At 32.8% G+C, this 22,033-nt stretch overlaps 1 protein-coding gene across 1 annotated transcript in view; it reads left to right on the forward strand.

The window, feature by feature from the left end:
* Positions 1-22,033, forward strand: part of LOC143200771 (uncharacterized) — a 183,759-nt gene that overhangs the window by 158,041 nt on the left and 3,685 nt on the right. The window contains exon 12 of the mRNA XM_076411393.1: positions 8,192-8,387. Within this exon, the coding sequence (XP_076267508.1) occupies positions 8,192-8,387 (196 nt within the window). The remainder of the gene's footprint in view (positions 1-8,191; positions 8,388-22,033) is intronic.

The raw sequence follows: 22,033 nt of genomic DNA on the forward strand, positions 1-22,033 counted from the left end.
ATTAAGTTTTTCTATGCATTACTTAAACTCTAATTATTTTGAAAAAACTTAACGATAATGTTATACATAGATTTAATGTATCCCAACTAATCAAGAACAATTCAATCTCGATAAGGAAACCCGATAAAGAAAACGAAGAAAATATTAAATTTCCAATTGGCTTATCTCTAGTTTCTTGTCTTGTATTATCTTACGGTCTTAAGAGAGTTTTCTTGTATAATTTAAAAACCAAATTAAAAGGGGCAAAGACCGCTGCGACTACCGCCTTTTCCCCCACTTGATATGGAAAGAAAATTTCGAGGAGATATCACCAATCAATTTGGAATGGACACATTTTATTTTGGTATAATATAAAATTGTTTTTTCTTAAAAGTGGACAACTTGTTGGAAGGTGACTCAAAATTATTTTCCAAGTTTAAATCTATTTATATTTGCTCATGAGTATCATATGTTTCAAAAACCACACTTATCTAAAAGAAATGGATAAATTTTTCATACTAAAATGCTATTAGAATAATCCACATTTCTTCCTTATCAAGAACTCACCAAACAAAATTTAACGACAATGTCCTGTTCCTAAATCATGGGTTTTAAGTACGTAGTGATTATTGAAGTCAAAAGTGTTATTATAAAAATGTTATTTTCAAACGAAATACAAAAATTAATCAACCAATAAATAAAAAAATGTATGCAAACAGAAGATGATGATTAAATTTATTAAACTAAAATATATTTATTACTATTTCACTACATTTTCAAATTATTTAACTTTTAAATCCAAGTAAACAACTAACTGTATATAAAGACACGTTATAAGTGAAGAAATGGATTAAAAGGAATTTCGCGTGTTGATAAAATATTGCTTTTTGAAGGGAAAAATACAGTTGAAGCAAAAACTTGGCTTGATGCCGAGTTTCCGGACACCAGGAGAATCAACCATCAAGGATTGCTATACTAAGTTTAGATGTGTAGAGGATGTTACCGACGAAAACATTAAAAAAATCCACAAAATGATTTCGAATGTCCGTAAATTGAAATTGAATGAAATAGCAGACACTCTAAAGATATCAACTGAACCTGTACAGCATGTGATTCACGAATATATGAATATGAATAAGCTCTGTGCAAAGTGGGTGCCGCGCGAGCTCACTTTTCACCAAAAACAACGACGAGTCGATGATTCCGAGCAGTGTTTGAAGATTCATGAATCCGTGAATGAAAATTCATGAATTTGACTTCAAATTGCTTCCTCATCTACCGTATTCTCCAGTTCCGGCCACCATCAACTATTTGCTGTTATCAGATCTCAAAAGAATGCTCGCTGGGAGGAAATTTTCGTCGAATGAAGAGGTGATCGCCGAAACTGAGGCCTATTTTCAAGCAAAGGACAAATCGTACTACAGAAATGGTATCGAAAAGTTGGAGGGTCGCTATATTCAGTGTATTACCCTTGAAGGGAATTATGTTGAATAAAAACAAATAATTTTGCCAAAAATATATGTTTTACTGTGGTAGGTCGGGGACTTTTCAATAGACCTGTTAAAAGGGAAGACCATTTAGAAAAATATGTTGTGGTGGCAGTCATACTCCTATTATTGAGCCATATCCTGAGCCATTGAATTATCTCCTTATCCATCAGGATCTGCTCCCAGATTATTTTTATATGTACGGTTGGTAAAAATAATGCATGCTTTCAAACGATATCTCTCGGAACAAAAGAAGTAAATACTTTATATTCCAATATCTTATTTATGTTAAAACCAGCCAAACAATTTAATTTTAAATTTATGTTTATTATTACTTTCAAATGAAGGATTTTGTTCATATTTAAATCTAGATTTTACACTCAAGTTTTATTATATTCTTAGCAAAGCTGGAGGGTTATGAGCTAGTGAGATACAATAAAAACTTCCATACAAACAGAGCTAATCTCTCAAAATCACTTTACGGTTTTTGTATATTTACAATACGTTCGTAATAAATTACTGGCATATTTTATAAGGTCCTCCATTGATCCATGAATAAATTAACGTTTACTAACGAAACAAACCCCTCCTACCCATTCACCCTCGACCGTTTCAGCTTCGTTTTATCGCCTGTTTACAACCGTTGCCAATTTCCAACCGAAATCAATTATTTACAAATTAATAAAGTTGACAAGTCTATTCGGATATCGTAAAAGGTCACAAAGTACGGAATGGTGCCGAGAGGGGGGCGCAGGGGGCTTTTTGCTGAGCCCGATCGAGAGAAAAAACGCTCGACTCGTGAATATTTAAAAAGTGGGTCGTACACCGACGACAAGTCGATGGTATTCGAACAAAAGAATGGTGCCCGCGAAACTCTGGCCGGCCGATATTAATTAAAATTGTCGCTGTTTTGTTTTCCACCGGGGGTGGGGGGTCAAAAGGTGGGTCAGTCGGCGCTCTTTTGTTCGTCGAGAATAAAAAGGTAACTCGAAAATTGTTTTGGGCAATTGAAACCCTACAGTAAGCACTTTTTTTGTTTTATGTCAATAAATCTCGACCAACGAACAGGGAAAGGTGACGTATTTTACGTAATCCGTGGTAATCAAACCATTACTAATCTTGTAATTAATTATAGATACATAAGGGAATCTAATTAACTCGTTTAATAGTATATTAATTAATTCATAACCTCTGGAAGGGATAATTAGTGATTATTCTAGTCATTATTATTATAAGTAGCATGTCTAACAATGATAAATAATTGTTAATTAAAGCAATAATCCAGCTAATAATATGGTATTTCGTCAATTATGCAATTGAGGGTCATTATCATGTATTTAAGTACACTTATATTAATTATTAGGAACTTCAATTGGAAAAAAAAACATCAATCATAGTTCCTAAAGGGTTGTTAGGAGCAAAGTACATGAAAAAATTTAGAAATTATAGTTGAGTTTTTATAAGTTAATCCACATAGATCATATATATGGTGAGTATACTTAGATTTGAAAAACCATATCCTCTTTGTCTTCAATATGACGGTTTTTTATAGAAATAGGCCAGAATTTATGTTGAATGAGTATGAATATAAAAAAATGTTTATAAAAGTCCGAATTTTATTATGTATTTACTAGTCAATAATTAAAATTTATAAGCAATAAAAATAACGTTTAATAAAAAAATTGTTCAAACATGTAACAAGAACAGTTAATAAAAATACTAATGGATATATTTGACAATCAATCTTCCGTACAATATGAACAAGTAGCCCCACATTAGCATATGGTTCTATTTGTAGACTGAAAACTGTACGATAAACGGTGATATTACAAGAAAACTGAGAGAATACGCAAGATTCATGCAAATATCCATGAACAGCCCTCGCCATATTTACATATTCTTGGTTATATGTGACGCAAATGACGAAGGCCTATTCGTGATGTCGACAGACTAAATATAGCGTAGACAAATTGATTCGTGTTTACGTTCGATGCCTGAAAATAAACGTCTTCGTTTTTATCCGACAGTCATTAAATTAATATCAATGTTGTAAAGGAAATAATAACCGTAAATGAAGCGATATTGATACGTCTGTTTCAGTACTCAAGGAATCTTTACTTCTTTAGGATGCGATTTAATGGGATACACATGGTTCTGTATTATGATATTATTCATAAAATCTAACAAGATAGAAAAAAATTAAATATATTAAACCTCCAGACATACACAAGATATGTTTAATAATATTTTATAAAATTATATATATTATATATAATTCAAAAATTCAACTTTTAAATCCTGATTCTCGTTAAATATTTTGGCAGTTGGAGATCAAGACTACTTCATCTAAAGAAACAAATATTTTGTTTTAATGGAAATGGATATATACAATACTAATAGAGGCCTAAAATTTTGGACAAATATATGTAGTACTTCAATTGATATTAATATTAACACTGTTATTCTTTACAATGTGAGATAATAATTACAATCGAAGAAATCCAATTAGACGTAGGAATCAGAAAAACTAATAATACTTTGAAAATGTAACGTTTAAAACAATGTAATTAATTTGTTATTTTTATTTGTCATTAACTAAATTAAATATATCATGGTTTGTTAAGTAGAGAAATATAAAATATGAATATTAAAATATATAAAAAGTGTATCGTAGTATTACATATTATGACTAGTCCTCTATCAACATATAAAATAAAATACACTAGCGACCCGCCCCGGCTTCGCATGGGTGCAATGCTGATACTAAATTAAATACACTACAGAAAAAATATGAACGTTGTATATAAAAACATAGCGGCCCGCTCCGACTTTGCACGGGCATAAAATATATATGCCTATGTCACTCAATGAAAACATGATTAAAATCGATCCAGTATTTTTGGTTCATTCATTACTGCCCTTGGCCTGCACGCATTAAATTTGGAGTAAAACAATTCCTCTTCCCCTATACTTACTATGAAGATTTCCTGCTATCTTTGGAATATCTAAATTCATACAATTTTTATTACATTACACATTTTTAAACGCAAATTTTAAATTTGTAATATCTCCGAAAATATTTGTTTACTTTACATGCTGTAAGGAACCATATTGATCTATATTAATTGCACACTGTATTTAAGGTACTTAATTCGATAAGGATTAATGCCGTATTGCTTAAAATAGCTTCGTAAATAAGCCATTTTCTCACATAAAAAGTAAACAATTAAAATGGTTAATGTGGGTTATCCCTAAAAGATAAACGTATACCATCGCGGACTTTTTTGTAGACCTTTTTATGGTGTACAATACTGTAGTACATTAATTTGATCTAACTCGTAGGGTTAGGCAGCGTTTTTGCTAATTGTTAAATAAGCCTAAAAAAATAGGTTAATTTACGACATCACGTTAGAAACCTCTAAAATTAGCAATGTTGCCTTAGTATATTATGCATTTATTATACATATAAACCTTCCTCTTGAATCACTCTATCTATTGAAAAAAAACCGCATCAAAATCCGTTGCGTAGTTTTAAAGATTTAAGCGCACATAGGGATATAGGGACAGAAAAGGCGACTTTGTTTTATACTATGTAGTGATTAAACAATCCTAATAAGATATATAAATTACCGACCTGGTAGCTATAATAATCAACCAACATCTTGTACACAAGCCCAGAGAGTCCTATTAATAGTTTGATCAGTTATTACTTGAACAAATATATCCTCCATCAATGTTAGGAGAATGTTTACTTTTTTATAGTTTTACTGAGAATGACTTAAAATTTTGGCAAAATACTATAAAATAAATGTGTATAATAATCTTCAAAGAATTCTTTTAAAGTAGAACGTAATAGTAAGCGTTTTAAAATAAATGCGACCCAATAAAATATATTGGAGCAACGAAACGGCTTTATCTCGAAAGCAACGACGGTTTTATTTGATTTTATTGTGCGCCTTTAACCAGTAATTTAACCGAGCTGTGGCGTGAAATCGCGCTCTCCACCTCTCACGCATAAAAAACCCCAATTTCCTCTTAATCGCGCCAAAAAAACCGTTCCGATAAGAATAAATTTAAATATTTATCGTATCCGCGTTACCGTCTTTGAGCAAGATATCCTATATCGGGTCTCTTTTAGACGGAAGAGATTTTTCTAAGACACGTACCGTCGAGACGAAGGGGTCCTCCTTACCGGCGGACGACGGAGTTTTATTTAAATCTCGGTATTTGCTTTCGAACCGGATATAAATCAGGACAAATCAGTCCTCATCAAAAGACGATTTGTAAATGGGGTGTTTTCGGAAACGTTCCGAAAGAAAATTATTTCGGGTCCCTTTGATGTAGGAGGATATTGCGAAATAACGAGTGTTTCCTTATTGGTTTCGTAAATTGTTTTAGGACGAATAGCGGCGGAGAACGACAGCTGGGAAGGGGAGGTAGAGGGGACAAAGACATCTTTGCGAGAACTTACCTGAAGTTAATTTGAATTTTAAGTTTATTGAAGTGCGATTTTTCAGCGAGTTTCGACATGTATAAAGGGGCTTCTACCCGACAAAGCAGCGAGGGAACCTCGATATTAATTACTCAATAGCAGTAGAAGACATTTTAATGAACTCATTATTGATATTAGAAATATTTGATTAAAATTCTAACCAATATTAATTAGGATTTTATATTTCCGTAATATTGCAATTCTGAGAGAGTTTTTCAATAGCGAGAAATACAAATTTATTTAATTTTTATTTATTAATATATTGTTACTAGTTATTGCCATTTAACTTAGCATATATCTCCACAGTTACCTAAAAGTTGGTCTCTAATAAAATCAGATAATATAAAACATACTTCACTACACAACTATAAAAGACAAAATCACATGATTTCGTTCTCTTGTTTTCGTTCTTCGATTTTCGTTCCTGTTGAACTGCGTCCTACTTCAGCGTTATTCGAGAGTTGCAGCACTTCGGTATTAACATGAGAGTCTTTCTTCATATATTGTTGAGAATCTTTTAATTTCTTCTAGTACAGTTAGAATCCGAAGGAATTCGGTATAAGTAATTATTCGTATGGTATCTGGGTACTTTCACAATATTCCTCAGAACTTATTTTCAAATACTTGTATTATTTTCATATTACTTTTCACACCACATCCCCATAACTAAATTCCGTACGTATATATAGACATTTTTTACTGTGTAAGGTAATAGTATTATTTATATTTATTGATACATGAACAGTTTGGTTGTAAGTGAATGCAATATGCACTGATTTACTCTCGCTGACTTTTATTCTCCATGCCTGGATCCACTTATTTAAATTATTAATTGCATGTTGCAGTTTTCTGGTTACTTCTTTTATAGTATCTCTAATAGCAGACAGTTACAAATAATATAAATCCAGTTCACTTGATATTTTGCAAATGAACGATTTTGATACATCTGTGTAACGTTGCTTTAAAATTAATGTCGCCACGCCAAATATTATCATATGTGTGTTAGACACCGCATCGGTATAACAGAATAATTATAATATAAATAGTGACACATTTAGACAATATCTTCTCCAACAACGATTTAAAGTGATCAAATAGCGATGAAAATATTGCAAAATTACTTTAAGATATAAATGAATGTAAAGAGATTATACCTTCAAATATGATTATTACATTGATACAAATTTAAACAAACTTATATTGCTCCTAAAATACAATGCGAAAAAGAACAACTGTCACAAAAACATAAAACATTTTATACGCGGACTACGTCTGGGGCTCCATAAATCTCCCATCGTACAGATACATTTCGTTTAGTAGCAGGGCCACATGTGCCTGTCGTCAAATCGAACTGCTGCCAACTCTCCAATGCGCATTCAGAGGCGTCTCCATAGCACACGAAACTTATACATTGTGACTTGCTAGCTCTCTGGGTCTCATTATTGTGTTGACCTGCTCGGTAATTACCGAAGTTTTAATAAGGTCCTTCTGTCGGAAACAACTTATTAATATACGAGGATATAATTTAATTCAAAAATAAACCCAGCATTATCCGTAATCTTGTTAAGCCTGGAGTTTGTCCTACTTTCTTGGCAGGGAAGAGGGGGAAAAAGGATTTTTCATTTCCGAAAATTTAATAATTTATTATTAATTACATCTCAATATATAGCTCACAGATCATATTTATAAAAATATTTTTAATAACTCAATTAAATAAATGAAATAAAATGAAATTAATTAAGGAAAAGTGAATCATAGTATCACACATTCTGAATATTCTTCCATACATTAAAATATGATTAAGATATGTTAAGTATAACATATTCATTATGCAAATCCACTGTTTAAATATATCAAAATATATGTAAATGATTTAAAATCACTGAAAATTAAAATGTTGATAATAAAACAGAATAAAATAAGAGGTATTAAAGAAAAGTGTACAACTGTATTACATGTTATAAATAATCTTCCATAAAACAAGATATAATAAAACTATGTTAAAGCATAATTAAGCCAATTCACTTTTAAAAAATTGAAAATTATATTGAAAAAATTAAAAATCGCTGCTAATTAGCATTTAAATAAATGAGGTGATAAAAATAAATATAATAAAATGAATTAATGAAATGTATGTCATACTCTCATATATTATGAACAGTCCAACATATATCGAAATATATCAAAACCATTTTAAAGTAAAATATATTGATTAAATAATTAAATATTTCAGCCTGACACGCTTATCAACAAATATAACGATCCGCATGCCTATTGTGTGGTGTACAACTGCGCAGACCGATCCAGTTTCGACTGCGCAGAAAAGGTGCTGCAGAATCTCTGGAGTATGGATTCCATCGGAACCAAGGCCGTCATTCTCGTGTCCAACAAGGCTGATCTGGTCCGTTCTAGGATGGTTTCAACAGAAGGTAAGTCAATAAAATTGTTGAAAATGTTGTCAAAAATAATTATTATTATGATGTGAATTAAGATTGTGAATAATCAGGAAATAAAATGAATATGTAAATATAAATATAATATTTTTATACTGAATGTAAATATTTTGCAAGGCATCTCCTAAACCATGAAATGTTACTGAAACATACAACAAAAATATATGTAAGCGATCGCAGAAAACCATCCAATCCAGACACACGAGTCCCACAGAAATCCGATTGGTTTATATTGAAATACGAGCTGCCGGCTCTAATGCATTTCGGCCCGGCGAGACATACAGATCGCGAACTCCAATCACGTACCCGGTCTCAATTTAGCAAAGCCGATTATTTTTATAAAGGAAAAATTTATCTATGACGCCAATCCGGTAACTCCGAATACATTGGGCGATTTGTTCCAGTTCCTCGTCGCTTTTCATTTCCCCCAGAAGGGGTTCGAAAGTCTGGCGGATTTCTGCCGAGTGGGCGGCCTGGAAACAACCGGTTTTTATGCGATTTTTTTGAGATCCCACGCTATTAATTAATTATAAAACGCTTATTCTTATTCATTACGCCGAAATTAATTTTAGCCTGTTGACTGTTGTCGTTATTTTTTTAAAATATGTTCAAGAAAACTGGTGGATTTATTTTCCGTGATGAAAAGAGCTTTATCATCGCTGATAAGGGTTATAAATTGCTGGTCAGCATAAAAGCCCTGTCCTCTATTATCTTTAGATCTACGATGAGACATCAAGCGAACATTAAACGCTAAACAAATGACAGGTATTATCTCTTTGAGAACAAACGTGAGTCATTTATCATCACTCGTAAGCGCAGATCGATGTATTTTAAATCCAACGGGTATTTATCACGATATTGTATTTCCAGCTACATATATAAATAAATATATATATATATATATATATATATATATATATATATATATATATATATTTAGTCAATCAAATCTTATATTTAGCCTCTTTAAAGTAGACAAACATGTCGTGATAATGTTTCAGCATATTATTTAATATGAAATATTACTCGAAGCATATTTTGAAGTTAATGAATTCTAAACTGTAAATACAAATATTAAAACAATAGCAGAACAAGGAAACAATCTTTTAAAAATTATTATTTAGACAGTTATTTTATATCTTATTTAACATGTTCATCCAACAAAACAGAATACACTAGCGAAAACAACAGTTCAAGGTGTTTTTTTCTTCGCCACTCTGAGCCAAGAAAATGTGTCTTAAAACAATGCTTCACGGACAACAGTCCAACTTCTAAACTCTTTATTTGTTGTATGTTTACGAGAAGGTCTCCATCTGTGGCCTAAGCTCCCATACCTCTGCGTAAATGTTTTGCTAAAACAGGGAATATCTCCTCAACCTCGCGTGCTATTGTCATCGTCTGACTCATCTCCAGCTTCATTGTTTTCCTATTGACATTTAGATGACACGTCTTGCTGATTCTTTGTAAAATATTGAGAATATTCCTTAAGACTACTTCGAGAAATGGATTAAAGGAAGTCATATCATCCTATCACATATTATGAGTAATCTTCCATATAACAAAATATGATTAAACCATGTTCAAGAATAGTGTGATCAATAAGCAAGTCCACTTTTAAACATACCAAATTATATGCATATGATTTAATTTAATAATTGAGTTAATGAAAAGAAATATAATAAAATTATATTATATATCATGTATTATGAATACCCCCGCATATATCAAAATATTACAAAACCATGTTAAAGTGTAATATATTGATTAAATAAGTCTAGTTTTAAAAATATATTAAATTATTTGGAAACGGTTTAAAACCATTACTAACTAAAATGTTATTAATTTAGTTACAGAGGAGAAATATATTAAGTGGGTTAAAGAAAGATGAATCATTGTATCACATATTATGAAAATATTTCTAATAATTCAATAATGCTATTGGTCCATAGATCAATGCCGAATATCTATATTGACTATGTATCAACATATTACTATCATTGCTTATGTAACATATTAACCGATATCCAAATACTTTTACACTAACATCATGTTAAGAAGAATAATGACATGAAGAAAATCGCTAAAAGTAACTTACCTGTCATGCATAAAATAAATAATCATGAGATTAACAAGATATAAATAAAATAAACTATATTATTAGTAGGTATAGGATTGTAACTTCAAAGATAAACTTATATGCAACAAACATAAGTATAAACAGTCAACTCTTTTATACAGTATATAATTTAATCATATAACCGAAAACCATAAAATAATAATACACTCATTCATATTCAATACATCACATAATAAACACCTAACAGTTTCATGAAAATCAACATTGCAGGGCGAACGAAAATGGTAGGTGCTCCTACCAAAATTGATTACAAATTTTCTATGAACTTACATATAGATTTTTCTCATTTCTTATAAGTCAACGAACTGACGACTAACTCCTCCAACTCAGCGATTCAGGTGAATTGGCAAAAGTCTGAACTCTTGGATTCGTGTATTTGCCGACTGTATTGGAACAGAAATTCGACTTTAAAAGAAAATTTCGAGACGTCGTTTTTCTTTTATTTCCCGTGCTGTGTCTCTTTTTTTTTATTGAACGAACAAAACGTTCAAATATATATATTTTGGTTGGGAATTTAGAATCAGATTTGTATATTTTAATACAAATGTCGCCCCAACAAAAAGACGAAATTGAAATTGGAAAAAGGCTTTGACCTTTTTTTTGTATTGGGGAGTTATAGAGGGTGGTATTACATATTTAAAATGGCGTAATGTGGTTATATTTCTTTGAATAGATATAATTAAACATAATCAGGAGCGAAATCTACAAGCTACTGAGTAAAATCAAGATTATCTTTTGGACAATGATAAAATATCAAAAGCATCATGTATTATTAAAATACCTACATTTTCCTCTGGAGTCGATTTATTAAATCGTATTACAATCGAGAGGAGATTTGAACGTATTGGACAGAAATACCCGAGGCAACCTACAGAAAAAAATGAATTTTATTCACTGCTTTTTCCATTTTTCGAGTTTCAAATCAGTCTGATATATTGTACCAGAGAAAAAATGTATCAGAATTGAATATATTGGCGGAGAAAAAAACCGGAATAGGCAGAGGAGAAAAATTGAAAGGAATGTAAAAAAGCGTTCTTCCTTTATTATGACTGCCTGAAGGAAAATCAATTCATTATCAAATATATTACATGACCAGATCTTATCTAACCTCATAATTTGATAGCTCTATAATTACTACTACTGATCATCCAATGGTCAAAATTCGACCTCAGTTAAGTAAATTAACCATGTTTAAAATTAAAAAGAAAAATTTGAAATTGATTTGTTATGTTACTAAAATTTCTTTTGGTAATATAAGTTCAGAAAGATATGATACACTTTAACTGTTGATTTATTTATTACCCGCGATATTCGGTTAACATTCGGTTTATTACAAAATGCATTAACTAATGAAACCTGAAATGGATTAGAAGTGAATTACAAAAAATTAACAGCAAAATCTTCATAACTATCACAATTACGTCTAGTACCATTTCAGTATCGTTTCAAATGATCTTTATTTAACAAAGGAGGCAAAGTTTTCGCAAAATCGATTGATATATAGAGTATCAAAACATCGACCAAGCTGATAGCCAGAGGATTAGTTAGCTAGAGTTTAACCAAAATTCAACACGTGTCGTTTAAAACAATTTTTAAACAAACAGACTGATCTGTATTAACGTTCATTCGTTGTTTAAAAAAATAATACTGTTTCGATGGATATTCCAAATGGAGATTTAACAATTCGAACGCTTGGTAATTCCAAATTTAAATAGACTTCTGCCTGATTTCGCATATGTGTATGATTATTCCGTATTGATTTTCAGCCTCATATTGGCTATGTCACGTTATATTATATTAAACTCGTGTGATATATATTAACATGCTCCATAATGGAGACTGGCATTCACATAAACAAACTATCCAACATAGTGCTTTATAATGATATTACTAAATGGGTTTATATTCTGTTATAAATCATTGTCCCTTTGAAAGCTTTAGTATTTTATCAACAGTAACCAAATATATGACCATTATTTATATTGAAGTAATTGTATTTATAATAATATAAATATATTTATATATATACAGCTTACAGCCACATTTGGTTCTTAATCTCATTTGTCACCTTCAGGTCTTGAGACCTGACCTTCAGCCATCTTCAGATCAAGCTGACTTAATTCTTTCTTCACTACTGCGCACAACAGAATAATCCCTCTATAATTATTACAACCTTTTAACCTTAATTTTTAAGTATAGAAACTATATTTACAGCAAAGGAATTCTCAAATGTAAGAATTACTATTAAGTGCAAAGCTATAATAATTTTGGTTTCAGGATTGGAGCTTTGTTTATTAACTAAAACTAACAGGTCAATTGAAAAGTCCTCGGCCTACCATAGTAAAACACATTTTTTCGGCAAAATTAGTTTTTTTTATTCAACATAAATCCCTTCAAGAGTGATACTCTGATTATAACGACCCTCCAACCGTTCGGTACCATTTTTGTAGTACGATTTGTCCTTTGCTTCAAAATAGGCCTCAGTTTCGGCGATCACCTTTTCATTCGACGAAAATTTCTTACCAGCGAACATTCTATTGAGATCTGAGAAGAGGAAATAGTCGCTGACGGCCAGATCTGGAGAATACGGTGGATGAAGAAGAAATTCGAAACCCAATTCATGGATTTTCGCCATCGTTTTCACTGACTTGGGATATGGTGCATTGTCTTGGTGAAGCAACACTTTCTTTTTCTTCAACTGCGGCCTTTAGAGTGCATGCTATTTTATTTAGTTTCAATTTACGGTCATTCAAAATAATTTTTTGGCTTTTTTATGTTTTCGTCGGTAACAACCTTTTTTGGGCATCCACTACGTTCACCGTCTTCGGTGCTCTTTTCACCAAGTCCAAACTTATCATACCAATCCTTGATGGTTGATTTTCCTGGGACAGTGTCCGAAAAAAAAGTTTTTGCTTCAACTGTATTTTTTCCCTTCAAAAAGTATTGTTTGCAGCAAAAGTTGCTTCACTCAAAATGCTATAATTCACAAACTAATGATCCGACAGCTGTCAAATTTATACTCGCGTCTTTTGAGTGTTAGAGCTAACTAAAAAACACATGGATTTAATTCTAGTAGCGCCATCTATGTGTCAGGCCAGGGACTTTTCAATTGACCTGTTAAACAACATTTAGTAATCGTTACAGGTTACATCTACAGTAGTAGAGGTCTGATACTTATACATTCCTAATCAGATTATCCTATTCCAACAAAAGCCTGTCACATTTTTGTAGGTTATGTTTGTTTCTTCTTAACATATCTCAAAGCCTACCATGGAATTAATCTAAAACATTTCAGAAATATCATCATAATGTTCGGTAATAATACCAAACAAACATGACCGTATGGTCTCTGAATAAAAAAACTAAAGAGTATTAAGTTCTGACACATTCGTCCCTTTTTAATCCGAACGATTCGTCTCCCTGTTCCCGGAAAGGTATTGCGCAGCGTTTTAAAAGGTTCGACGCGTTTGAAACAAATGAATTACTAGACGTCGACGTAATTCCGTACCGTGGATTAACGCTTTTTTTATTGCCAACTGCCATGGAAAAAATTTGATGGGTTTCGTCACGATAATATGACACGTGTTCTGACGAAACATTATTTTTCGATTAAATACTGTTTTAAACTAGAAGATAATTAAGCAGTGTTTTACCACAATTGCTTCTAATTATGCAAGAATTGTTGGACAATTAAATAACTTCAATGTTGGCATAACGTTTAAAGTTTTATTTGATATTTTAGAGTCTCCTTTACCTACTAGAACTGTATCTGTACTCGAACTAATGACCAACTTCTGACTTTACCCAGTCTGATTACTGGCATGATGAAATAATTTTCACTGTCGGATTTTGGATTCTTGTATTGTACAGAAATACTGATATACCCACGAATATATGTCGGTTTTAACCCAAATTATAGGAAAAATATGAAATTTATTAACGTTGGGTAACGTAAAACTAATTTTCCGCGTAATATATATATATATATATATATATATATATATATATATATTAAGATATAAGCATAAGTTTTTTTATTCCAAAAACACAATTTAGATATAAATCTGAAGCTTTTGAGTATGTACTAAATATTATGCTACTATCCTATTAAGCAGCTAATTTTACCTGCGTAATGTTAGTTTCGTTAATATATCTTGGTCTAAATTAGAGTTAAAACGAAAAGTCTGAAAATGACCAAATATCGCCATTTTTCCTGAGCATATATATGAAAAAAACATCAAAAAGATGTAGGTCACCAAATGGACCAAATCTCCCACATTTTATGAAAATGGCAGTGAAAAAATGGTTATTTCTGCTTAAACTGAATAGTTCTTGAGTTATAAGTAATAGTTGAGTTATAATATTCTTCAATGAAAAACAAATTTTAACTAGTTTCCAAAAAACTTCAAAATATTTTCGAATGGCAATATAACTACCTTATTAAGAATGTGTCTTCTTGTTAAATAGAATTGTAATAAGAAATCTCAAGGAACATGATCGTAATCATTTATAAAGAACAAGAATTATTCCTTGTCATTAGTTTCACAACCTTTAAATATATAGCAAAAATTATACTATCTTATCAAGCATCTAATTCTACAAAACTGTAAATATTTTCAGCAATATATATTAATTATAGGCCGAGCTATAACAATAATAAAAGAAAACAAATATAAAGAAATAATAATTTTCAGTTATGTTATGTTATGTTATATGTTCATTGGAATCAGTATTACTTAATACTTTCTAAAATTAAACAACAAATAAATAATAGAGTTTTATGAAATAATAAATCTTACGTAAATAATGATGATCTTCTTATTATATACTAAAATAAAACAAATATTAAAGCATTATCTTTAATATATTATAGCAAGAACCAAAAAGCAGCATTGATATGATTTAAAAGTAAAGTAAAACATTTGTTAGTGGTAAAAAAACGTTCTCTAAAGCACCAAATTACAAATATGGCTTCATTGAATAAACACCATAAAACCTTCTGCTAAAACTACTTTTTCCTCAACATTATATACATAACAATATTAATGTACGTATAGGATAATAAAATCATAACATATGGATGATATTATCTGGTTTATATCAGCGTCGAAGAAGGTACAATTCCATTTATCCTTCGACTTGGCAATTGTCGCGAGAAAAACCAGTCTCGTTGGGGACCTAATACGTTTCAGTCGCGAAATAAAATCGAAGTCTCAGGTGTCAAATAAAATTTCGAACCATTCAATACCGGCGACGACAAGATCACCAAAGAAAAAGAGGTAGGTGATAGCGTTTCTGTCTCTATATTTTCCCGTTGACATCCCTTAAGATTTACGAGCGTCACGCGCGAAGAGACAACTTTTAAACTCGGAAATTCAGTTTACAATAATTTATGTGCTTAAATTCAAAAGGATAATTGGAAATTATTACTTGCGATGAATATATGATGAATGTATATAATCAAAAACACTTTTTGTACCATTACTTAGCTTTACCTCAAATTTCTCCATAAGGTCTTGGTTCTTACTCGTCGATCCTTCCATGTTCCACATTTCCATCCTCCATAATATATAATCTTTCCTTGTAATGAATAAATGAGTATAATCAATATGTATGTAATCAAAAACTTAGCTTTACCTCAAATTTCTCCATAACATCACACGTTGCTCCACGTCACTCTATTATTAATTTTGAATTTCTCTTTATTTCTTATTATATCCTTATGTTTACCTCTGTTCTTTAAACATACTCTCGTTAATATATACTCCTTCTTTCAATATAACTGTTTCATATTTATTCTTTATGATCAGTTGTTCATTCATGTTCCATTTCAATTAGACAGATCTTATCTCTGTCCACATTTTCCGTATTCACAGTCGATCCTTGAACAGCTACATCGCATCTCCTTTTTTCTCTTTCCTATCACTTCCCTGTTCTTCCTTTATTTGTCCCAAATAGTGTTGTATCTCCACCGTCAAAGACATGACAACTTTTCTTTTATTCCTTTTCCCATATTTGGGCTGCTATTATTATTCGCACAATTTTCTTTTCCCTTCGTCTGTGATTTGTTCTTATTCTTCGCTGTTCACTTTGTACAATTAATTTTTAAAGTATTTATTACTGATGATGTATTGTGTATTAGCATCAAGTGCATTTGTAACTAACTTCATGTTAAAGTTTCACCAACAGGCTTCACTTTTCAGTTTGTATCATTTTCAGTACGTTGAAAATATATGAATTTGCACCGAGTAAAATGGGATTTAAATGGATTAAATTAAAAAATGGATCGATTCTTGGATGGCCTTGAGAGATACATCTTTGCTTCGAAATAGAATCCGTAAATTGCCTGAAAGATGCACGAAGGCAGGGGCTATCGTTTGAATAAAATACAGCTATTGTTTTTTACTTTTTGTTCATTAGTATTTTATTTATTATTGTTATTGTTTTTGTACTATGCTTCATGATTTTTAAGCCACTTCAAAAAAGGAGGAGGTTCTTTGTTCAGCTGTATATTTTTTCAAATGTATGTTCGCTTATTTCTCCGTCAATTATGGCGCGATTTTCAAAACACTTTTGGAACCAAATTCTTTATTTAAGATCAGATGGGGTGAAGGATGGAAATCGAGGGAAAATCTCAAATTTCAAAGGCACGTACAATGTTTTCACATATTTTGTATCTAAAATAATCAGATATCTGGGTATAATGTTATTGTTGATCTGATGTGATATAGAATCGGAAGGTTCAGTGTAAAAGCCATTCAGTTTGATTTTTAAGCACTAACCATATAATATGAGAAGTCGTAGAAACATTGTAGACAACTGTTTCTATAGTGTAATAGATCAAACGTTACGCTCACACGCGGAGTTCGATTCCCAGCGGAGCAACATTTTGCTTTTTGCGTTTGGTTGGAACATTTGTCAAATCACCTAGAGTAGGTAGCGGGCCCCAGTGCCTGACATATTCCTAATTTTCAATAATACTTTCTTTATTCCTATTTATCATACGGGCTGTACTTTTACTTGAACTATCCATCGTAATACTTAATAGAATAACGGCGTAATTTATTCAGTAAATATCTAACACTAAAAAGAGGAAAATAAAATATTTTTATAAAAAAAATTGTACCGACGAGCACTCAAACAGTATAAAAATAATAATAGAATTTTTTATTATACACTCAAATTTAAATAGAAAAAAAAACAAATCTAATTTAATATAACTATTTGGGTACGGTACCGACTTCAAACTGATTTTTATTTAGTTATTACAACGATTATTACGTACATATTTTATTTTAAGACGTTTTTTTCTATGTTACAAGTCTAAATTTGATTATTTTTTTACATTTTAGTGAGTTCCTTATTTAACTGAAATATCTCAAAACTATCAGAAGTTCAAATCAGAAAACTTTCATTCGGAATAATAAAATCGAACATTCTTATGGCAAATAACGTTTCGAACCAACAAAAAAAGTCGACATCCCTTAAGATTTACACTTGTCCCGCGTCAAAACACAAAACTCGCGGGGAGGCGTGGAAATTTAGTTTACAACAGTTTTTCTGTCCTCGATCCCTCGGGAAAATTCGCGGAGGACGATGGAAACGTCAAACGTCACTCGCCGAAACCGCAAATCATCCGGACCGAGGTACGCCTCGATTAATCTTCACCTGACATCTACATAAGTCAATTTTTTTCGGGGCCTATGACGCAGGCGGGACTCCTGCAGCGCGATTATCCCGACCGGGGAGGAATGGGAACAGTGACCGAACGTAACAATTCGTCGCGGCCCCTGGGGCGAGGAAATTTTCGAGGAAATCGGAACGGTTACGCGAAGACAGAGAGAGAGGGATCGATATGGCGGAGAGGTAATGGAAAAATACGGAGATTATTGAATGGATATCGGGAGGAAATCGTTCCCGGCTATGGGACGATGAAATTTAACAATCGACTTTATGATATTAAATTGATTTAATGCCAGTTTTATCTTCGGTGTCCAAGAACTTCGAGCTACTTGAATTGTAATAGTAATAGGTCAATTGAAAAATTCTCGTCCTTACACATAGATGGCGCTACTAGAGTTAAATCCATATATATTTTAGTTAGCCCTAGCCCTCAAAAGATGCGTATATAAATATGACAGCTGTCGGATCATTGGTTTGTGAATTATAGTATTTTGAAAGAAGCAACTCTTGTTATTGTGAAAAAAAATTTTAAAAAGGAATTTCACGTGTTTATAAAATATTGCTTTTTGAAGTTTGAAGAAGAAATACAGTTGAAGCAAAAACATGGCTTGATGCCGAGTTTCTGGACACTGCCCCAGGAAAATCAACTATCAAGGATTGGTATGCTAAGTTTAGACGTGGTGAAATGAGTACCGAAGACGGTGAACGCAATGTACGCCCAAAAGAGGTTTTTACCGACGAAAACACTAAAAAAATCCACAAAATGATTTTGAATGACCGTAAATTGAAACTGAATGAAAAGCAGACACTCTAAAGATATCAACTGAACGTGTCTATCATATCATTCACGAATATTTGGGTTCTCATAGCTCAGTGTGAGTGGGTGCCGCGCGAGCTCACCTTTGACCAAAAACAACGAGAAGTTGATGATTCGGAGCAGCGTTTGAAGATGATCAAGCGTAATAAACCCGACTTTTTGCATCGGCATGTGACAATGGATGAAACATGGCTCCATCATTTCACTCCGAAATCCAATCGACAGTCATCCGAGTAGAGTGCATACGATGAACTCGCTCCAAAGCGTGGGAAAACTCAACAGTCGGCTAGCAAGGTTATGGCGTCTGTACTTTGGGATGCGAATGGAAAAATTTTCATTGACTACCTTGTAAAAGAAAAGACTATCAACAACGACTCTTACATAGCGTTATTGGACCGTTTGAAGGTGAAATTGCCAAAAAACGGCCGCATTTGAAGAAAAAGAAAGTGCTGCTTCACCAAGACAACGCACCGTGTCACAAGTCAATGAAAAAGATAGCAAAAATCCATGAATTGGGCTTCGAATTGCTTCCTCATCTACCGTATTCTCTAGATCTGACCTACAGCGACTATTTCCTGTTCTCAGATCTCAAAAGAATGCTCGCTGGGAAGAAATTTTTGTCGAATGAAGAGGTGATCGCCGAAACTGAGGCCTATTTTGAAGCAAACGCCAAATTTTACTACAAAAATGATATCGAAAAGTCGAAGGGTTGCTATAGTCACCCTCGAAGAGAATTATGTTGAATAAAAAAATACTAATTTTGCTCAAAGAATGTGTTTTACTGTGGTAGGCCGGGGACTTTTCATTGGACCTGTTATGTCTTGAATATTCTTGGACAATAAACTTAAGGACCTATCCAGGCTCCTTCAATCGGGCTCTCGTCGTCGACGAAATCCTCAATGGCCCGTTTAATGAGCCAGTCCGCATACCATATCAGATTAAAAGTCGAAAGCCATTCCCGGAATCGGAGATTCTGGAAAAAGGACGCGGCACGGAAGCGATAAGCTAATGACGCCGGCGATTTCGGGTTTTGGTTGCGCTTTTAAGACGCCGGTTCAGGTCCCCCCGCGTCGCCTCACCATCCGCCCCGGCCACAGTCGAGTAAATTATTTACGGTACATTAGGCAAAGGGGAGTAGTGGCTCCCAAATCCGTCCCAAAACTAGGCGCTCGACCGAAAATCAAATAGTTTGTTTGTATTGGTGGATGTTTTCTGGAGTTTCGTGAAAGGGGAGATCTCGCTCCGATAACGGAAATAAATAAAAATAGAGTAGGTATATATCTTCGTTCGTCTTTACGAACTGAGCTGTTAATAAAAAAAGGACAACAACCGGGAAGAAAATGTATTTTAATCAAAGTAGGTAGTTCAATAAGTTTGCGCCAATAAAAGTATAAGTCGATATACTGTAGAAGTGTTTTTCATTACAAAAGGTCGTAATACCTTCTATAGGGCTAAAAATTATATAATAACTAACAGGTGGGTCGAAAGTCCCGCTACCATTTTGATTACCTAAAACTTTGCTCAAAGAAAAGATAAGTAATTTTAGTTTTCATAAAAGTTTACTTGGTCTTTACGTTCTATCACTTAAACTTTTGATTTTAAAAACCCCATAAGAAAAAGTCCAGTGCTGTTAAGTCCGAAGATCTGGCTGGTCGTGCTAAATGGCCACTTTGCGTAATTAGTCTTCGTGGACAAACGTCATTCAATAATTGAATTGTTGAACGAGCTGTGTGTGCTGTGGCTCCATCTTACTGAAACCACTTGCCCTCTAGTCCTTGCTCTTCCATTTCAGCAGTAACAGTAACTGCAAACCCTTTGGTAATTTAAAAAAAGGGGACCAATGATGCTTCCAGCATGAATACTACACCATATAGTTGTTTTTAGTGGATGTAATGATATTTTACGCATTAATTAAGCATTCTGTATTCCCCAAAAACCGACCGGGCTTTGTCGCTCATTATCAGTATTAGACGATATATCTTCAATTTCACCAGACAGCCTTAGGATTGCACTACTTTACTCAACTCGTCTCTATAACAAAATGTTGACGTTTATTCAACACAGTGGTTAAAGCGAAAGTGAGCTAAACGTCACATAACCAAGATGGCGTGCAATCAAAATGGTAGCGGGACTTTTGCGGCACCCTATATTACTCATAGTAATAATCCTTGGTCAATTCTACAAAACCGCTGCCAAATCACACAATATTTGGTAGTCAGTTCTCATGATATCTATCATAACCCTCTATTCTCTCGCCTGAACACCACAACCCCTTCTCTTCACCTTTCGCTTACTTCACCGTTATAACATAGTTCGAAAACAATTTAATTTAGGTCTCGATTTAACAATGTATTGGACAAATACCGTGACACATACATGTACAAAAAAAAACATTAAATATCAATTAGAATGGGTCGGGGAGGAGGGCGACGGCGGAACGCGATTGCGGGGGTGTTATTTTTTAATTGGATTTCGTAGCAGCAGTGCGAGGGCCAAAAAAAATTTGACGACTTCGAAATTAATCTACTGATTTAGAAATTGTTTTATCATTGGATGTAACGATGTGGTATTTTTGGAATATACAATGGTTTTGGGGTTAAAATGAAACAAGTTCTGAATGGATGGGATAATCGAGCTTTTTCAAATCAAGTGGGATTTTGGGTGGAATTTGTCGTGAATAAATATCGGACCAGAATAGTGTGACACCTGTTGAAACCAATAATGAAGGCTTCTTAAAATAAATGTTATATTTGTTAATCGGTAGCCTGGCTCTTGGAAAAAGAGTGAACGTGCGCCAAGCACCCTGGTCATTGCAAATTGGATTAAAAAGTTTAGAAAAGAAAAAAAACTGAAAAGATCCAAAGTCCAGTCATCAAATGTAGTACAAAACATAGAGGTGGTCAATCACTCAGTTCTTGATATATTTTATACAAAAACCTAAAAGTTCACAGCTACAAAATCGATTTGCACAAGTATTGAAGCCCC

This window comes from Rhynchophorus ferrugineus, unplaced genomic scaffold, assembly GCF_030347505.1.
Source record: "Rhynchophorus ferrugineus isolate W39M unplaced genomic scaffold, kcgeb_rfMv2 rfM8, whole genome shotgun sequence".
Classification (NCBI taxonomy): domain Eukaryota; kingdom Metazoa; phylum Arthropoda; class Insecta; order Coleoptera; family Curculionidae; genus Rhynchophorus; species Rhynchophorus ferrugineus.